Source organism: Phocoena sinus, chromosome 8 (assembly GCF_008692025.1).
Source record: "Phocoena sinus isolate mPhoSin1 chromosome 8, mPhoSin1.pri, whole genome shotgun sequence".
NCBI classification, from domain to species: domain Eukaryota; kingdom Metazoa; phylum Chordata; class Mammalia; order Artiodactyla; family Phocoenidae; genus Phocoena; species Phocoena sinus.
In genome coordinates, this window is record NC_045770.1 from 41,067,684 (window position 1) to 41,082,351 (window position 14,668).

Here is a 14,668-nt window from a genome sequence, read left to right on the forward strand (position 1 = left end):
TTGTCCATTTTATTGGCATATAGTTGCTTATAGTAAACTCTCATGATCCTTTGTATTTCTGCAATATCAGTTGTTACTTCTCCTTTTCCATTTCTAATTCTATTGATTTCAGTCTTCTTTTTTCTAGATGAGTGTGGCTAATTGTTTACCAATTTTGTTTATCTTCTCAGAGAAGCAGGTTTTAGTTTTATTGATCTTTGCTATTGTTTCCTTCATTCCTTTTTCATTTCTTCGGATCTGATCTTTATGATTTCTTTCATCTGCTAACTTTGGTGTCTTTTTGTTCTTCCTTCCCTAATTGCTTTAGGTGTAAGGTTAGGTTGTTTATTTGAGATGTTTCTTGTTTCTTGAGGTAGGATTATATTGCTATAAACTTCCTGCTTAGAACTGCTTTTGCTGCATCCCATAGATTTTGGGTCATTGTGTTTTCATTGTCATTTGTTTCTAGGAATTTTTTGATTTCCTCAGTTATCTCTTGGCTATTTCGTAGTGTATCCTTTAGCCTCCATGTGTTTGCATTATTTACAGGTTTTTTCCTCTAATTGATATCTAGTCTCAAAGCATTGTGGTCAGAAAAGATACTTGATATGATTTCAATTTTCTTACATTTACCACACTTGATTTGTGATCCGAGATATGATCTATCCTGGAGAATGCTCCATGAGTACTCGAGAAGAAAGTGTATTCTGTTGTTTTTGGATGGAATGTCCTATAAATATCAATTAAGTCCATCTTGTTTAATGTATCATTTAAAGCTTGTGTTTCCCTATTTATTTTCGTATTGGATGATCTGTCCTTTGGTGAAAGTGGGATGTTAAAGTCCCCTACTATGAGTGTATTACTGTCGATTTCTGCTTTTATGGCTGTTAGCATTTGCCTATGTATTGAGGTGCTCCTATGTTGGGTGCATAAATATTTACAATTGTTATATCTTCTTCTTGGATTGTCCATTGATCATTATGCAGTGTCCTTCTTTGTCTCCTGTAATAATCTTTGTCTTAAAGTCTGTTTTGTCTGATATGAGAATTGCTACTCCAGCTTTCTTTTGATTTCCATATGCATGGAATATCTTTTACATCTCCTCACTTTCAGTCTCTATGTGTCCCTATGTCTGAAGTGGGTCTCTTGTAGACAGTGTATATATGGGTCTTGTTTTTGTATCCATTCAGCCAGTCTATGTCTTTTGGTTGGAGCATTTAACCCATTTATATTTAAGGTTATTATCGATATCTATGTTCCTATTATCACTTTCTTAATTGTCTTGGGTTTTTTTTTTTTTTTTTTTTTTTTTTTTTTTATGCGTTACGCGGGCCTCTCACTGTTGTGGCCTCTCCCGTTGCGGAGGACAGGCTCCGGACGCTCAGGCTCAGCGGCCATGGCTCATGGGCCCAGCCGCTCCGCGGCATGTGGGATCTTCCCAGACCGGGGCACGAACCCGTGTCCCCTGCATCGGCAGGCGGACTCTCAACCACTGCGCCACCAGGGAAGCCCTGTCTTGGGTTTTTTATTGTAGATCTTCTCGTTCTCTTGTGTTTCCTGCCTAGAGAAGTTCCTTTAGCATTTGTTGCAAAGCTGGTTTGGTGGTGCTGAATTCTGTTAGGTTTTGCTTGTCTGTAAAAGTTTTAATTTCTCCATGGAATCTGAATGAGATCCTTGCTGGGTAGAGTAATCTTGGTTGTAGGCTTTCATCACTTTAAATATGTCCTGCCACTCCCTTCTGGCTTTCAGAGTTTCTGCTGAGAGATCAGCTGTGAACCTTATGGGGATCCCCTTGTATGTTATTTGTTGTTTTTCCCTTGCTGCTTTTAATATTTGTTCTTTGTATTTAATTTTTTATAGTTTGATTAATATGTGTCTTGGTATGTTTCACCTTGAATTTACCCTGTATGGGACTCTCAGCATTTTCTCAACTTGATTGACTATTTGTTTTCCCATATTAGGGAAGTTTTCGACTATAATATCTTCAAATATTTTCTCAGTCCCTTTCTTTTTCTCTTCTTCTGGGACCCCTATAATTCAAATGTTGGTGTGTTTCATGTTGTCCCAGAGGTCTTTGAGACTTCCTCAATTCTCTTCATTCTTTATTCTTTTTTCTGCTCTGCAGTAGTTATTTCCACTATTTTATCTTCCAGGTCACTTCCCCATTTTTCTGCCTCAGTTATCCTGCTATTGATCCCTTCTAGAAAATTTTAAATTTCATTTATTGTGTTATTCACCATTGTTTGTTTGCTCTTTAGTTCTTCTAGGTCCTTTTTAAACATTTCTTGTATTTTCTCCTTTCTATTTCCAAGATTTTGGATCATCTTTACTATCATTACTCTGAATTCTTTTTCATGTAGACTGCCTATTTCCTCTTCATTTGTTTGGTTTGGTGGGTTTTTACTTTACTACTTCATCTTCTGTGTTTCTCTGTATTCTCATTTTGCTTAACTTACTGTGTTTGGGGTCTCCTTTTCACAGGCTGCAGGTTCGTAGTTCCCATTGTTTTTGATGTCTTCCCCCAGTGGCTAAGGTTGGTTCAGTGGGTTGTGTAGGCTTCTTGGTGGAGGGTGGTAGTGTCTATTTTCTGGTGGATGAGGCTGCATATTGTGTTTCTGGTGGGCAGGACCTCGTCCAGTGGTGTATTTTGGGGTGTCTGTCATCTTATTATGATTTTAGGCAACCTCTCTGCTAATGGGTGGGGTTGTGTTCCTGTCTTGCTAGTTGTTTGGCATAGGGTGTCCAGCACTGTAGCTTGCTCATGGTTGAGTGGAGCTGGGTCTTAACATTGAGGTGGAGATCTCTGGGAGAGCTTTCACAGTTTGATATTATGTGGAGCTGGGAGGTCTCTGGTGGACCAATGTCCTGAACTTGGCTCTCCGACCTCAGAAGCACAGGCCTGACACCTGGCCAGAGCACCAAGACCCTGTCAGCCACATGGCTCAGAAGAAAAGGGAGGAAAAAAGAAAGAAAGAAAAGAAAAGAAAGTAATTAAAATAAAAGAAAATATTAAAAATTAAAAAGTAATAAAAGAAAAGAAAAGAAAGAAAGAAGAGTGCAACCAAACGAAAAAACAAATCCACCAATGACAAGTGTTAAAAACTATACTTTAAAAAATAAAAATAAAAGTAAACAGACAGAGAGAACCCTAGGACAAATGGTAAAAGCAAAGTTTATAGACAAAATCACTTGAGGAAGCATACATACTCACAGAAAGAGAAAAAGGAAAAAAAAAAATATATATATATATATATCATTGCTCCCAAGGTCCAGTGCCTCAATTTTGGGATAATTCATTGTCTATACAGGTATTCCAGAGATGCAGGGTACATCAAGTTGATTATGCAGATTTAATCTGCTGCTCCTGAGGCTGCTGGGAGAGATTTCCCTTTCTCTTCTTTGTTCGCACAGCTCCTGGGGTTCAGGTTTGGATTGGCCCCACCTCTGTGTGTAGGTCTCTTGAGGGTGTCTGTTCTTTGCTCAGGCAGGACAGGGTTAAAGTAGCAGCTGATTCGGGGACTCTGGCTCACTCAGGCCGGGGGAGGGAGGGGTATGGATGAGGGGCGAGCCTGCGGCGGCAGAGGCCTGCGTGACGTTGCACCAGCCTGAGGCGCGCTGTGTGTTCTCCCGGGGAAGTTGTCCCTGGATCCTGGGACCCTGGCAGTGGCGGGCTGCACAGGCTCCTGGGAGGGCAGGTGTGGATAGTGACCTGTGCGTGCACACAGGCTTCTTGGTGGCTGCAGCAGCAGCCTTAGCATTTCATGCCCCTCTCTTGTGTCCGCCCTGGTAGCCACGGCTCGCGCCTGTCTCTGGAGCTCGTTTAGGTGGTCCTCTGAATCCCCTCTCCTCAGGCACCCCAAAACAATGGTCTCTTGCCTCTTCCACAGTTCCAGACCTTTTCCCAGACTCCCTCCCGGCTAGCTGTGGCGCACTAGCCCCCTTCAGGCTGTGTTTACGCAGCCAACCCCATTTGTCTCCCTGGGATCTGACCTCTGAAGCCCAAGCCTCAGCTCCCAGCCCCCACCCGTCCCAGCGGGTGAGCAGACAAGCCTCTCGGGCTGGTGAGTGCTGGTTGGCACCGATCCCCTGTGCAGGAATCTCTCCACTTTGCTCTCTGCATCCCTGTTGCTGTGCTCTCCTCCGTGGCTCCGAAGCTTCCCTCCTGTCACCCCCCATCTCCACCAGTGAAGGGGCTTCCTAGTGTGTGGAAATCATTCCTCCTTCACAGCTCCCTCCCACTGGTGCAGGTCCTGTCCCTATTCTTTTGTCTGTTTTTTCTTTTGCCCTACCCAGGTACGTGGGGAGTTTCTTGCCTTTTGGGAGGTCTGAGGTCTTCTGCCAGCGTTCAGTAGGTATTCTGTAGGAGTTGTTCTACATGTAGATGTATTTCTGATGTATTTGTGGGAAGGAAGGTGATCGCCTCGCCTTACTCTTCCGACATCTTGAAGGTCTCTGAAAAGCCCCAACCCTTAAAACCCAACTTAAATGCTAATACCACTTTGTGAATCCTTCCTGAATTGTCCCACTTGAAAATTCATTGCTCATGTTTTCATGTTCCCACAGGGACCTGTGCTAGCATTTTACATGTATTGACTAATCGTTACAAAATCCCTATTTTTTCTGGAGAAAATCATAATTCCAAAAGATACATGCACCCCAATGTTCATTGCAGCACTATTTACAAAGCCAAGACATGGAAACAACCTAAATGTCCATTGAGAGAGGAATGGACAAAAAGATGTGGTACATATATACAATGGAATATTACCTAGCCACAAATAAGAATGAAATAATGTCGTTAGCAGCAACATGGATGGACCTAGAAATTATCATACTAAGTGAAGTAAGTCAGACAGAGAAAGACAAATATAATATGATATTGCTTATATGTGGAATCTAAAAGAACGGTACAAATGAACTTATTTACAAAACAGAAACAGACTCACAGACTTTGAAAACAAACTTATGATTACCAAAGGGGAAACATGGGGGGAGGGATAAATTAGGAGTCTAGGATTAACACATACACACTACTATATATAAAACAGATAATCAACGAAGACCTACTGTATAGTGTAGGGAACTCTACTCAATATTCTGTCATAACCTCTATGGGAAAAAATCTGCAAAAGAATGAATATAGGTATATGTATAACTGAATCACTTTACTGTACACCTGAAACTAACACAACATTGTAAATCAACTGTAGTCCAATATAAAAGAGAAATTAAATTTAAAAATTAGCAAAATTCCTACTTTTACAGATGCAACTCTCTTATAACACTGATTTCATTTTTCTTTGAATGTTCTTTTGTGCTTGCCTGTTTCCCACTATGACTGTAAACCGCTCAAAGGCAAAGCCTCCCTACTCTGTCATGATTAACAAACTTATTATCTTTATTCCTGACTTTTTCCTGAAGGACTGTACTTTAATTCCCAATGTGTCTCCAGTTTTTCATCTTTCTACACCAGGTCCTGCTTCAGGCCACCTAAGCTATTTCTGTGCAAACAGCACCTGCACCTGGTGCACGAGTTTGAGTTCTTGTCTAGCCTGTCCATTGTGCCTTCAGTCCAGTCAGTACCAAAATCGACAGATTTCACATGTAACATCTCTCTCTCCTCTGCTCCTTGCTTTTATTTATTAATTTGGCTGTGCCGGGTCTTAGTTGCGGCATGCGGTATCTTTGTTGCCGTGTGTAGGATCTTCATTGCAGCATGCGGGATCTTTAGTTACAGCATGTGAACTCTTAGTTGTGGCATGGGGGATCTAGTTCCCTGACCAGGGATCAATCCTGGGCCCCCTGCATTGGGAGCATGGAGTCTTAGCCACTGGACCACCAGGGAAGTCCCCGCTCCTTCCTTTTAAATCCCAAAGCTACTACTCGAATTTTGGCCCCCGTGATCTTTCTTGATACTCTCCTAGAAGATTTCCTAACGCCGATGTTAGATGCTCCTATCAGATTAGCATTTCCCAAACCCAGAACTCATGAATTTCTTTTCTCCAAAGTGCTCAGTGGTTCTTTTCTATCTATTGGTTTAAGCACACAATTCCTGGTCTTTGTGAACCACCACAATCAGGCCCAGATGCCTGCTCTCATCTCACTGCCTTCTCTCTGTCCTTGACCATGTGATGATCTCCCAACTATTTAATTGGGTCCAGAGTTTCCCAGCTTTGCAACTTCATCCTCCTGGTTCCTGTTTTTCTGAAGGCCTTTCTCCCTCCGCCTGTTGAATCCCATTCATTCTGCGAGCTATGCCTTTTATTCAAGGTCTACGTGTTGCCGATTCATGCCCTTCACTACTGCATAGAACCTGGGCCTGTCACTGCACATTCCCTGTATAGTTCCTTCCAGAATGCCTGCTACGTAGCTACTCGTTAATTAGTTATATTGAATGGAAAATAAATGTAATGAATGTTACAAGCTTCCAAGTTTCTCCAAAATCCCTGAAAGAAGTTCTAAACTTTGTAGGAAATATTTTACAGGAAAGGAGTGAGTTGCTCATTAGAACATTTCCTTGCTTTATGTCCCTGATCCATAAGAGGAAAAATATGTCCTCTTGAATCTCAAATATCTGGACATTCGCCTCTCAATAAATCATGGTCTCTGGCATATTTTCCAGTGCAAGTTTACATTTTATTTCCATGTCACTTTGCCTAAAATGGTCACAGATTTTAGCTCCAATTTTCACCTCTGCATATTCCATTTGCTAGCTTAAAAAACCCTCAAAATTGAGAACCTGGACACAATTCCTATCTTAAGAGGTACGGTAAATAGTAAAATATTAACCCCAAAGATGTGGTGCAACAAAAGGTCTCCTAATCTTTACTGAAAGTATTAAATTTTTGTAAATGTTCGGTCTTAAAGTCATGTCATTAGTTCATGGGATTGAGGATGTTTCCATTTTACAGGAAAACTAAGAATTTAACGCTGAAATCTAGACAGTTGCCATGCTATTTGTTAGAACTCATAAATTGGGTGCTAAAATGGTCTTGTCTTCCTCTGTTTTTATTTTATTCCTGACCTAGGCAGTTGGTTCATTATGAATAATGAATCTGGCATAGGAAAAGAGTTGTTTGGCTAAAAGCAATAATATTTTTTAAAATTAGGAAACCAGGATATGAAAGGTTAGCAAGTCACTGTAAGCATTTTGAATTTACGAAGCAATGGAATCGGATTTCAGATTAATAGATCTTTGTCTTTTTTCTGCGGTTTATAGCGACTTAGTATATACTGCAGCCAAATGCTGTTGAAATCCTTTGTAACTTTAGGTAAAGGAATATGCTTAACAAAAGAAGTTTCATGAACCAAATAGCCCTGTCATTTTTACAAATGGAACCAATGTTCTTCACTAGGGTCAGAAACCAGTTAGACCACTTGCATGGATCTCAAAGGAATGATGCTGAGTGAAAAGGGCCATTTTCAAAAGGTGACAAACTACACGATTCCATTTAAATAACATTTGTGAAATAACAAAATTATAGATACGGAGATTAGTGGTTGCCAGGGGTTAGAGGCTGGGAAGGAAGTGTGCAGAGGAGGTGGGTGTGGTGGTTACATGAAGCTTCACAGGTGATAAAACTGCATAGAACCACACCCACACACAACCACACCCACACCCACACACACACACCCACACACAACCACACACACAACCACACACACACACAACCACACACAGACACACGCACCTGCGCCAAAATCTGAGTGTACTACAGTTATGCAAGATGGTATCATTGGGAGAAAGGGTTGGGTGAAAAGTACATGCCACCTCCTGTACATTTTTGTTTTGGGCAACTTCCTGTGAACCTATGATTATTTCAAAATTAAAAGTTCTTTAAAAATCAGACATTTCCTTGTCACTTTAGAGAGGGGCCTATGAAGTCAGGTGGTAACATAAGTAAGTGAGATGGCTGGGGATTGGGAGGGTGAGAACTGGCTGGTATCAAGGAGGCAGCTGCTATTAGGCTCCTACCATGGTGGGACTGTGCACCTGGAATTGCTGAGTCTTCTGAGTGCTGTTTTTAGAAAATGCCAGAAATTGAAAATTCAAATCAATATCTCTTGACTTTTATTGACAATTAATTAATTCAAACTTTTTGGAACACTGTATGTAAGCCAAACTAAAGGTACTGGAGGGCTGGATTCAGTCTTAATGATTCATGTGCAAACTCAGCTTCAGACCAGAGGCTGAGTTTGGCCACCAGATGATTCGCCCACTCCACACACTGGTCATCTCAGTATGTGGCTCAGCGCTCCTCTGTGCTGCGTTACAGAAGACGGAGAAATGGGGAATCAGGCTGCTAATGAAAATGGCATGAGCCCCCAGTCACTGACACCCGGGACTCTGGAGAATGTGGGTTTGACTCTGGAATCCCCCTGCAGGCTCTGACAGAGACCTTCATACCCACCTCCTCAGCACAGTGCCTGGAAATAGCAGGTGCTCAGCTTGCCTTTTTAGGGGTGTTCATTTGTTCTTTCCCGGCTGTCTTAGTTTTTATTTTTTTAAAGCTAAATGAATTCTACAAAAACTGAGACTATGACCCAGAATCTGGTATCCTATGCTCTGGTTTTCCGGAAGCGAATACAATAGCCTGGTGAACACATCTTAGATGAGCAGCACTCATAACTCCGTGTCTGTTTGAAGCTCTGAGCGTAAGCTAATTTTTTGCTAATTAGTGCAAATAGCAGAGGGAGGTGCCGATAAGGTCGTTATTCTGGGTTTGGTCTTTGAAAGACTTTATCATCTCTGTCCTGCTAATGCCCAGAGTCTGGTCAACCCTTCTTCCCCAACTGCCAACCCGGAGAGCTGACTCAGAAGAAGTGAGAAGGACGGAGCTAACTAACTGCATACCCTCCAGCACAACCACATCTGTGAGTCAATAACCTCTCCCCACCTCCACTGTCTGAAACATCATGTGCACTGATCAGACTCCCTCTGTGTTCTGTACAATCTCTAGTACGTAGAGCATACCCAGTTCCTTTAGGAAGGAGGTGAGTAGAAAAACTCCAATTTTTTAAAATTGAAATTTTAGTTTAAATTAAAACATTTTTAGATCTTAAAATTTCATCTCTGGCCCAAATACACATTCTCAGAGTCAAATTTAAATTATTAATGATTCATCTGCATGATTTCTGTCCTCTTTTCCCCAAAAGTCTGCTATCAAGAGTCCACAGAATGTTTTCCAATCCTCATTTTAAAAAGAGTATTTGTAAGTATTACATAATTATAAATCAACAAAAGAGTCTTTTCTGGAATTCCCTGGTGGTCCAGTGGTCAGGACTCGGCGCTTTCACTGCCAAGGGCCTGGGTTTGATCCCTGGTTGGGGAGCTAAGATCCCATAAGCCACGTGGCACAGCCAAAATGAAAAGAGTCTTTTCCTGTTTATCATTTTCTTTTTTACCAAGCTTTACAATATGCAGATTTTTAAAGGGTTGGTTCTCAGCCTCAGAAATTATGCTAATGAGGTAAGAACAATAATTCATAGTGTAGCCACTAATTTCTCTAAGGGGAAATATGCAGAGACCCTGGGCTCTACATTTGTTTTCAACTAATTATCATGTATTTACTTTTCCATTAGTCCAATAATTTTTCTTTCAATTCAGAATTAAGCAATAAGACCCTGAATTATATAAAGGCCTGTTTAGCATAACAGACACACCCCATCATTCTCCAGTCCCCTGATTTACAGCTCTTAAAATGCACAACCAAGAGGCTGTCTATATGCCCTTTCGTATTTAGATTCCATCATGCAGTCACCTCAATAACTTATGCATTCTCAGAAGGACTACCTAGCAATTAACTCCGATCTTTTCTAACTCACCATCTCATTATGTAAAGTGGATTGGAACACAAACTTTATTAGCAACTTTCAATTCTAATTCCTTCTTATCGCCCACACCCACACCCCTCCTAGTAATGTCAGTTTATATGAGCAAAATACTCTGGAAAACGGCAGTTAAAAAAAATCCACATTGGATTGGCAGCACATTTCGTAATTGGTCTTTGCACTATGGGGTACCACCATAAATCGAGATTGCCGTATTTCAGCTAAAGCATGGGATGCAATTCTTTATAGAAATGGAAATGAAGTCTCCCTGCCACACAACACAGCATTTTCACTATGTTCAGGAGGAATGGGCAAGTAAGAAAGCTATTATTTTTATGCTAAAGGTTAAAAAAAGTGCAAACCCCAAGATCTTTGTTAAAAGGTAAAGGAATTCATGGTATCGCTTCTTCAAATCCTAGAAAGAGGCGGGAAGATGCCTTGCAGAGTTCTCTTGTGCATATGAAGTGTGTCAGTGGAAGAGCTGAAATGTGGTTTAATGTACTTGTTTTCATGGTAAGGGGCCAAGGTGGGCTGATGAAACTAAAGGACAGGTAGCACCTGAAGATGTGTCAGATGTACAAACAGGGAGGCATCCCATCAGTGCAGCTGACTTACCGACATCGGGATCTACTGCTTGAACTCTGGTCAACAGAGCCTTGGTGGCTGTGTTCTCATAGACACAGGCGTTATAGTGGTCGGACGAAAACACTGGGGGGTTATCGTTCACATCCTCCAGGATCAGACGGACATCAGACTGGCAGAACCTGCCACCCCCGTCGGTGGCCCTGGCGATGAGGCTGTATGCAGGGACCCTCTCCCGGTCCAACAGAGCCAAAGTTTTTAACTCACCTGTGAAAATAAATGACCTAGCTTTTCAAAAACTGTCTCTCTTTGAAGAGCAGAGAATCAATTATTGTACATACAGAATCCCCAGTACAGGAAGGATCGCTGACATTTGGCTCCAGTGCGTCATGCTTTGAAAAATCGAGCAAGTTCAATTTTTTTAAGCATCAGGGAAAAAGTGATGGGATTCTGGACGCAACAAAAAACCAACTGTACGACCTTCAGATGAATGAATCCCACCGTGAAACCTCTTGTTTCAGGGATTCCTTCTCTTGGCAGCATGGAGAAGCTCCACACCTCTTTAAACATCTCAAGAACTGCTCTGGAGATCGGCCTTGTTTCTGGATTTTCTCCAGAAGAAAAGCATGAAAAATGGACCAGTATCCTTAGTTCTCTAACGGTCAATCAGGTCTATGATTTGTAAACTCAGAAGGGGCAGTCTGTCTGCTTCCAGATATTTAACATTTTTTTTTTTTACCCCATCTTTTAGAGAAAAACAGTCAAAACAGGCTGGCTTTAGCAGAAAGAGGTCATGAAGGAGTCCAGTTGTGCCAGGCGCACCCCACTTGCTGGACAGTGGTAGGGCCTGTGGCTGTTGGGGGAGGATTCCAGTGGGGGGTTATCTGAGAAGCTTAAAGCAGCAGCTCTTTGGCAACCAACATGGTGGGAGGTTATGTCTGTATTTTCATCACTCAGATAGCTGTACTGGTCCTGAGTGTCAGCTGAGTGTCAGCCCCTGTGGGGATTTTGTTATTCTTGCTACCTAAATTTCAATGGATGATGGCAATAAGCACGACAGAGCTGAATAAATACTGTTTGGTGAAAAGTAGGACTCATGAAATATTATTATGTACTCTTAACAAAATCAGTAGAAGTCACTGGGACGAAGCCATCTATACTTATAAAGCTGTGCCTCCTATGGCTTCCTGACTGCAGTCAGTTCTCAAATCTAGCCTGGATCATTCTCCCCTTCTCCAAAACACCCAGGGGTTTTTCAGTTGGGCATTCAAGACCCTCCAAAATCTGACCTAAAGTTGTTTTTCCACCACTTGTCTCACGAGCCATTCTGTGGCTCCTCTGACCAGTGACAATGTTGTACACAGCTTTCCCTGGATGTGCCGTGCTCTCTGCCCACGCTGCCCCCGTGACCGGCAGTGTCCTGCTTTAGCTCCTAGAATCCTGGCTCATTTCAAATGCCAGCTCTGCTTTAAAAGTTTCTCCTTCCCTCTTATCAGAATATTAGCTACTTCTTCCTCTGTGCCCAGATATATCTCTCCTGATATCTCTCCCGGGCACTCATTCTCTCTTTCACTATTATTGTTGTTACTTCTGTCATTATTAGTATTGACTTACAGCTCTGTCTTCTCCACTGGGTTACAATATCCCTTGGGGATGCTTTGTTTGGTTCATCTTGGAATCGAACACAAATATCCCATAAAGTACTTTTAGGTCTAGTAGTTAATAAATGTTACCTATTCAATAAAAAATTGCCAGGCCTCTTTAGCCAAGTAGCATATTGTTATGTAGCTAAGCCCTTCCCAGTAAGATGCACCAGACGTGGGAGAGAGCTAGGGAGGAACTAATACCTTCTGGAGACTCAGAAATTAGCTGTTGTTCATTCTGATGAACACAACACTGGAAATATGCAAATTATTCAATCTTTACACTTCATTGAAAAATTGTCAGTGGATGGGCCATCCAATACACAACACTGAGATAATTCACCTCCATAGAAAATGCCTTTTCCATTATCTATGGCCTTCAATGCGGGCATCTGCCTTTAGGGTACATAACCTTTCACCTTATAAATTTTACCTCAATATGTAAGCAAGTCTGAGGACTCATAGCTTTGGAGAAACTAGACAGGAATGTTGAATAAAAACCAGACAAGTATGTTAATAAGCATAGGGACCCAAAAGGGATTTCAACAGGGCAAAACTCTCCTTACTATGCACTGCTGTCTGGTGTGCATGGAAACTTGCATTTGTGATAGAATTCTATTTATACTATTTATAGGTCAGCTGCTTTAACTCATGGATATGAGAAAGAGGAGAAGCAAACAGACACATCCGATTACTTGGTGCCGCTTAATGCAGGTAAAGTCAGGGCAAGTTTTATAGGCCACGTGAGGTTTCTGTCCTCCAAACACCACGTGCTACTGGTATTTCTTAAGAGTCCAAGATAGCAGGGCATCATATCAAGGCTCTTGTATACTAACTACCCCCTAGTGATAAGACCACGTGAGAGTTTAACTTCTCTCGGGGATTAACAATGGCATTTACCCAAAGAATAAATTTCGCCTTACCACTTTGTGGATCTAGAAAAAATTCATTGTTTCCAGATCCATAGAGTGAGTATCGTATATCTCCATTGGATCCAATATCAGCATCCTTGGCACTGACCTTCAGGATGATTTTGTTTGACGGAATGTCTTCGGGAAATAATGCTGTATATGCAACCTAGGCAAAGGTAAAGAAAAGTAATTGAATCATTGGTATTTGTGGGGCAATTGTCCTATTTAGCATTATAAATGATTTCTTTAAAAATGCATTCGCGTAATTTATCTTCAGCTATGTTTTTCCTTTACCACAGAATCATCTTATACCATATGATGAAACAGAGAATACCTCTTGCTCTGCGCCTCCCATGCTCATCATCAACAACTACTGATTGGGCACCTACTATGTGCTAGGTACCACTGAGATGCTAGAAGTACAACGGAGAAGAAAAGAGACAAAAATCCCCACCCCTGTGGAACCATGACCCACATCACATATTGATCACGCCCCTCTCAGTCCTTGGGACCCTTCAACTCTTTAAAGAGCCACTACTAACATCTGGCATTAGTATGAGAGACTACATCTATTTGCAACACTTTTCTGAGCTAAAGAGCACCAATACTGTCTCTCAATCCACATGTAAGGAAAAGGTAAATGAAGGGTGATTTAACTTTGGTAAGAAAGGAAATAAAATCAATTACTGGCACCTTGCATTCGCTGTCACGCTTTGAACTGTGGTGGAAAGGCCACTTCATAAGGGGTCTGGAGACCCAGCTTCATTACCGACGTTGCTACCAACCAGCTGTGTAACCTTATACGAAAAAAGTAATTCATACTTCTGAGTGGTCCATTCTTCTTTCATGAAATAGGTGATTCAGACAGAAAAATTCATAGTGTCCTTAAAAATTACTTAATTTTGAGACTCCTGGTTTTATTTTTCTGTTTGTTTGATTTTTTTGGTGGGCAGAATTAGGTACTGATCGTGCTAACTATACTCTTTTCATGTTTATAATATTTCATCCTAGAGTCCGCCTCTTACCCTCTTATAACCATTTGGAGCTCGTTAATTAAGGAGATAAGATGAGAAAGCAGCCTGGCCTTAAGGAGAAAAGTGAAATGGGTTTTGACTTAATTTAAATAAGCAGAGTAAAAAGCAGTGATATATGCGACACAGCCGCAAATCTCACCTGATCACACACTGGGCTGTTGTCATTCACGTCACTGACGGTCACTTCTACCATGGCCTGAGTGACAAAGAGCCCATCAGTGGCAGTGATATTGAGGAAGTAAATGTCTTGTTCTTCTCTATCTAGAGGTCTCTTCACGTAGACCTTCCATTCGCTCTGCACCAGGCCCAGAGCAAACCTTCCTCGGGGGTTCCCTCCTGTGGTGAAAAAAGAGTTTTTGAAGATGTGAAATGAAAAGCTTTGATCTCCACCTACAGCAAGAGGCCTGTGCGGGGGGGGGGGGGGGGAGTCATCCAGGTGCCTCTCAAACTGCCTCGTTTACAATTGACACTCACTTCCTTTTGACTCTCCTGCAACAAAGCATGATATTTATATGCTTGGCTTGTGTGGAAAGTAAAACAGTAACTTTCCAAGAGAAGAAAATACACTTAGAGAAGCGGGAGATGATCTCTTGTTTAGCTCCCCTTAAGGACAATCAAATTCAAACTGTGAACAATCAGTCTTCTTATCGGGCTGATACAACTGTCTTTCCACTTCCTCTCAAGAGAG

General features: G+C 41.7%; 1 protein-coding gene across 6 annotated transcripts in view; it reads right to left on the minus strand.

Annotated features, from left to right (window-relative positions):
- The window catches only part of FAT3 (FAT atypical cadherin 3), a 708,211-nt gene that overhangs the window by 83,404 nt on the left and 610,139 nt on the right, over positions 1-14,668 (minus strand). For all 6 annotated transcript variants that reach the window (XR_004351132.1, XR_004351131.1, XM_032640647.1 and 3 more), the window contains exons 12-14: positions 14,120-14,316; positions 12,959-13,112; positions 10,426-10,659 (exon numbers count right to left, since the gene is read on the minus strand). Coding sequence is in view for 4 of the 6 variants with exons in the window: in XM_032640647.1 (XP_032496538.1) it covers positions 10,426-10,659; positions 12,959-13,112; positions 14,120-14,316 (585 nt within the window). In the remaining 2 variants the exon portion in view is untranslated. The remainder of the gene's footprint in view (positions 1-10,425; positions 10,660-12,958; positions 13,113-14,119; positions 14,317-14,668) is intronic.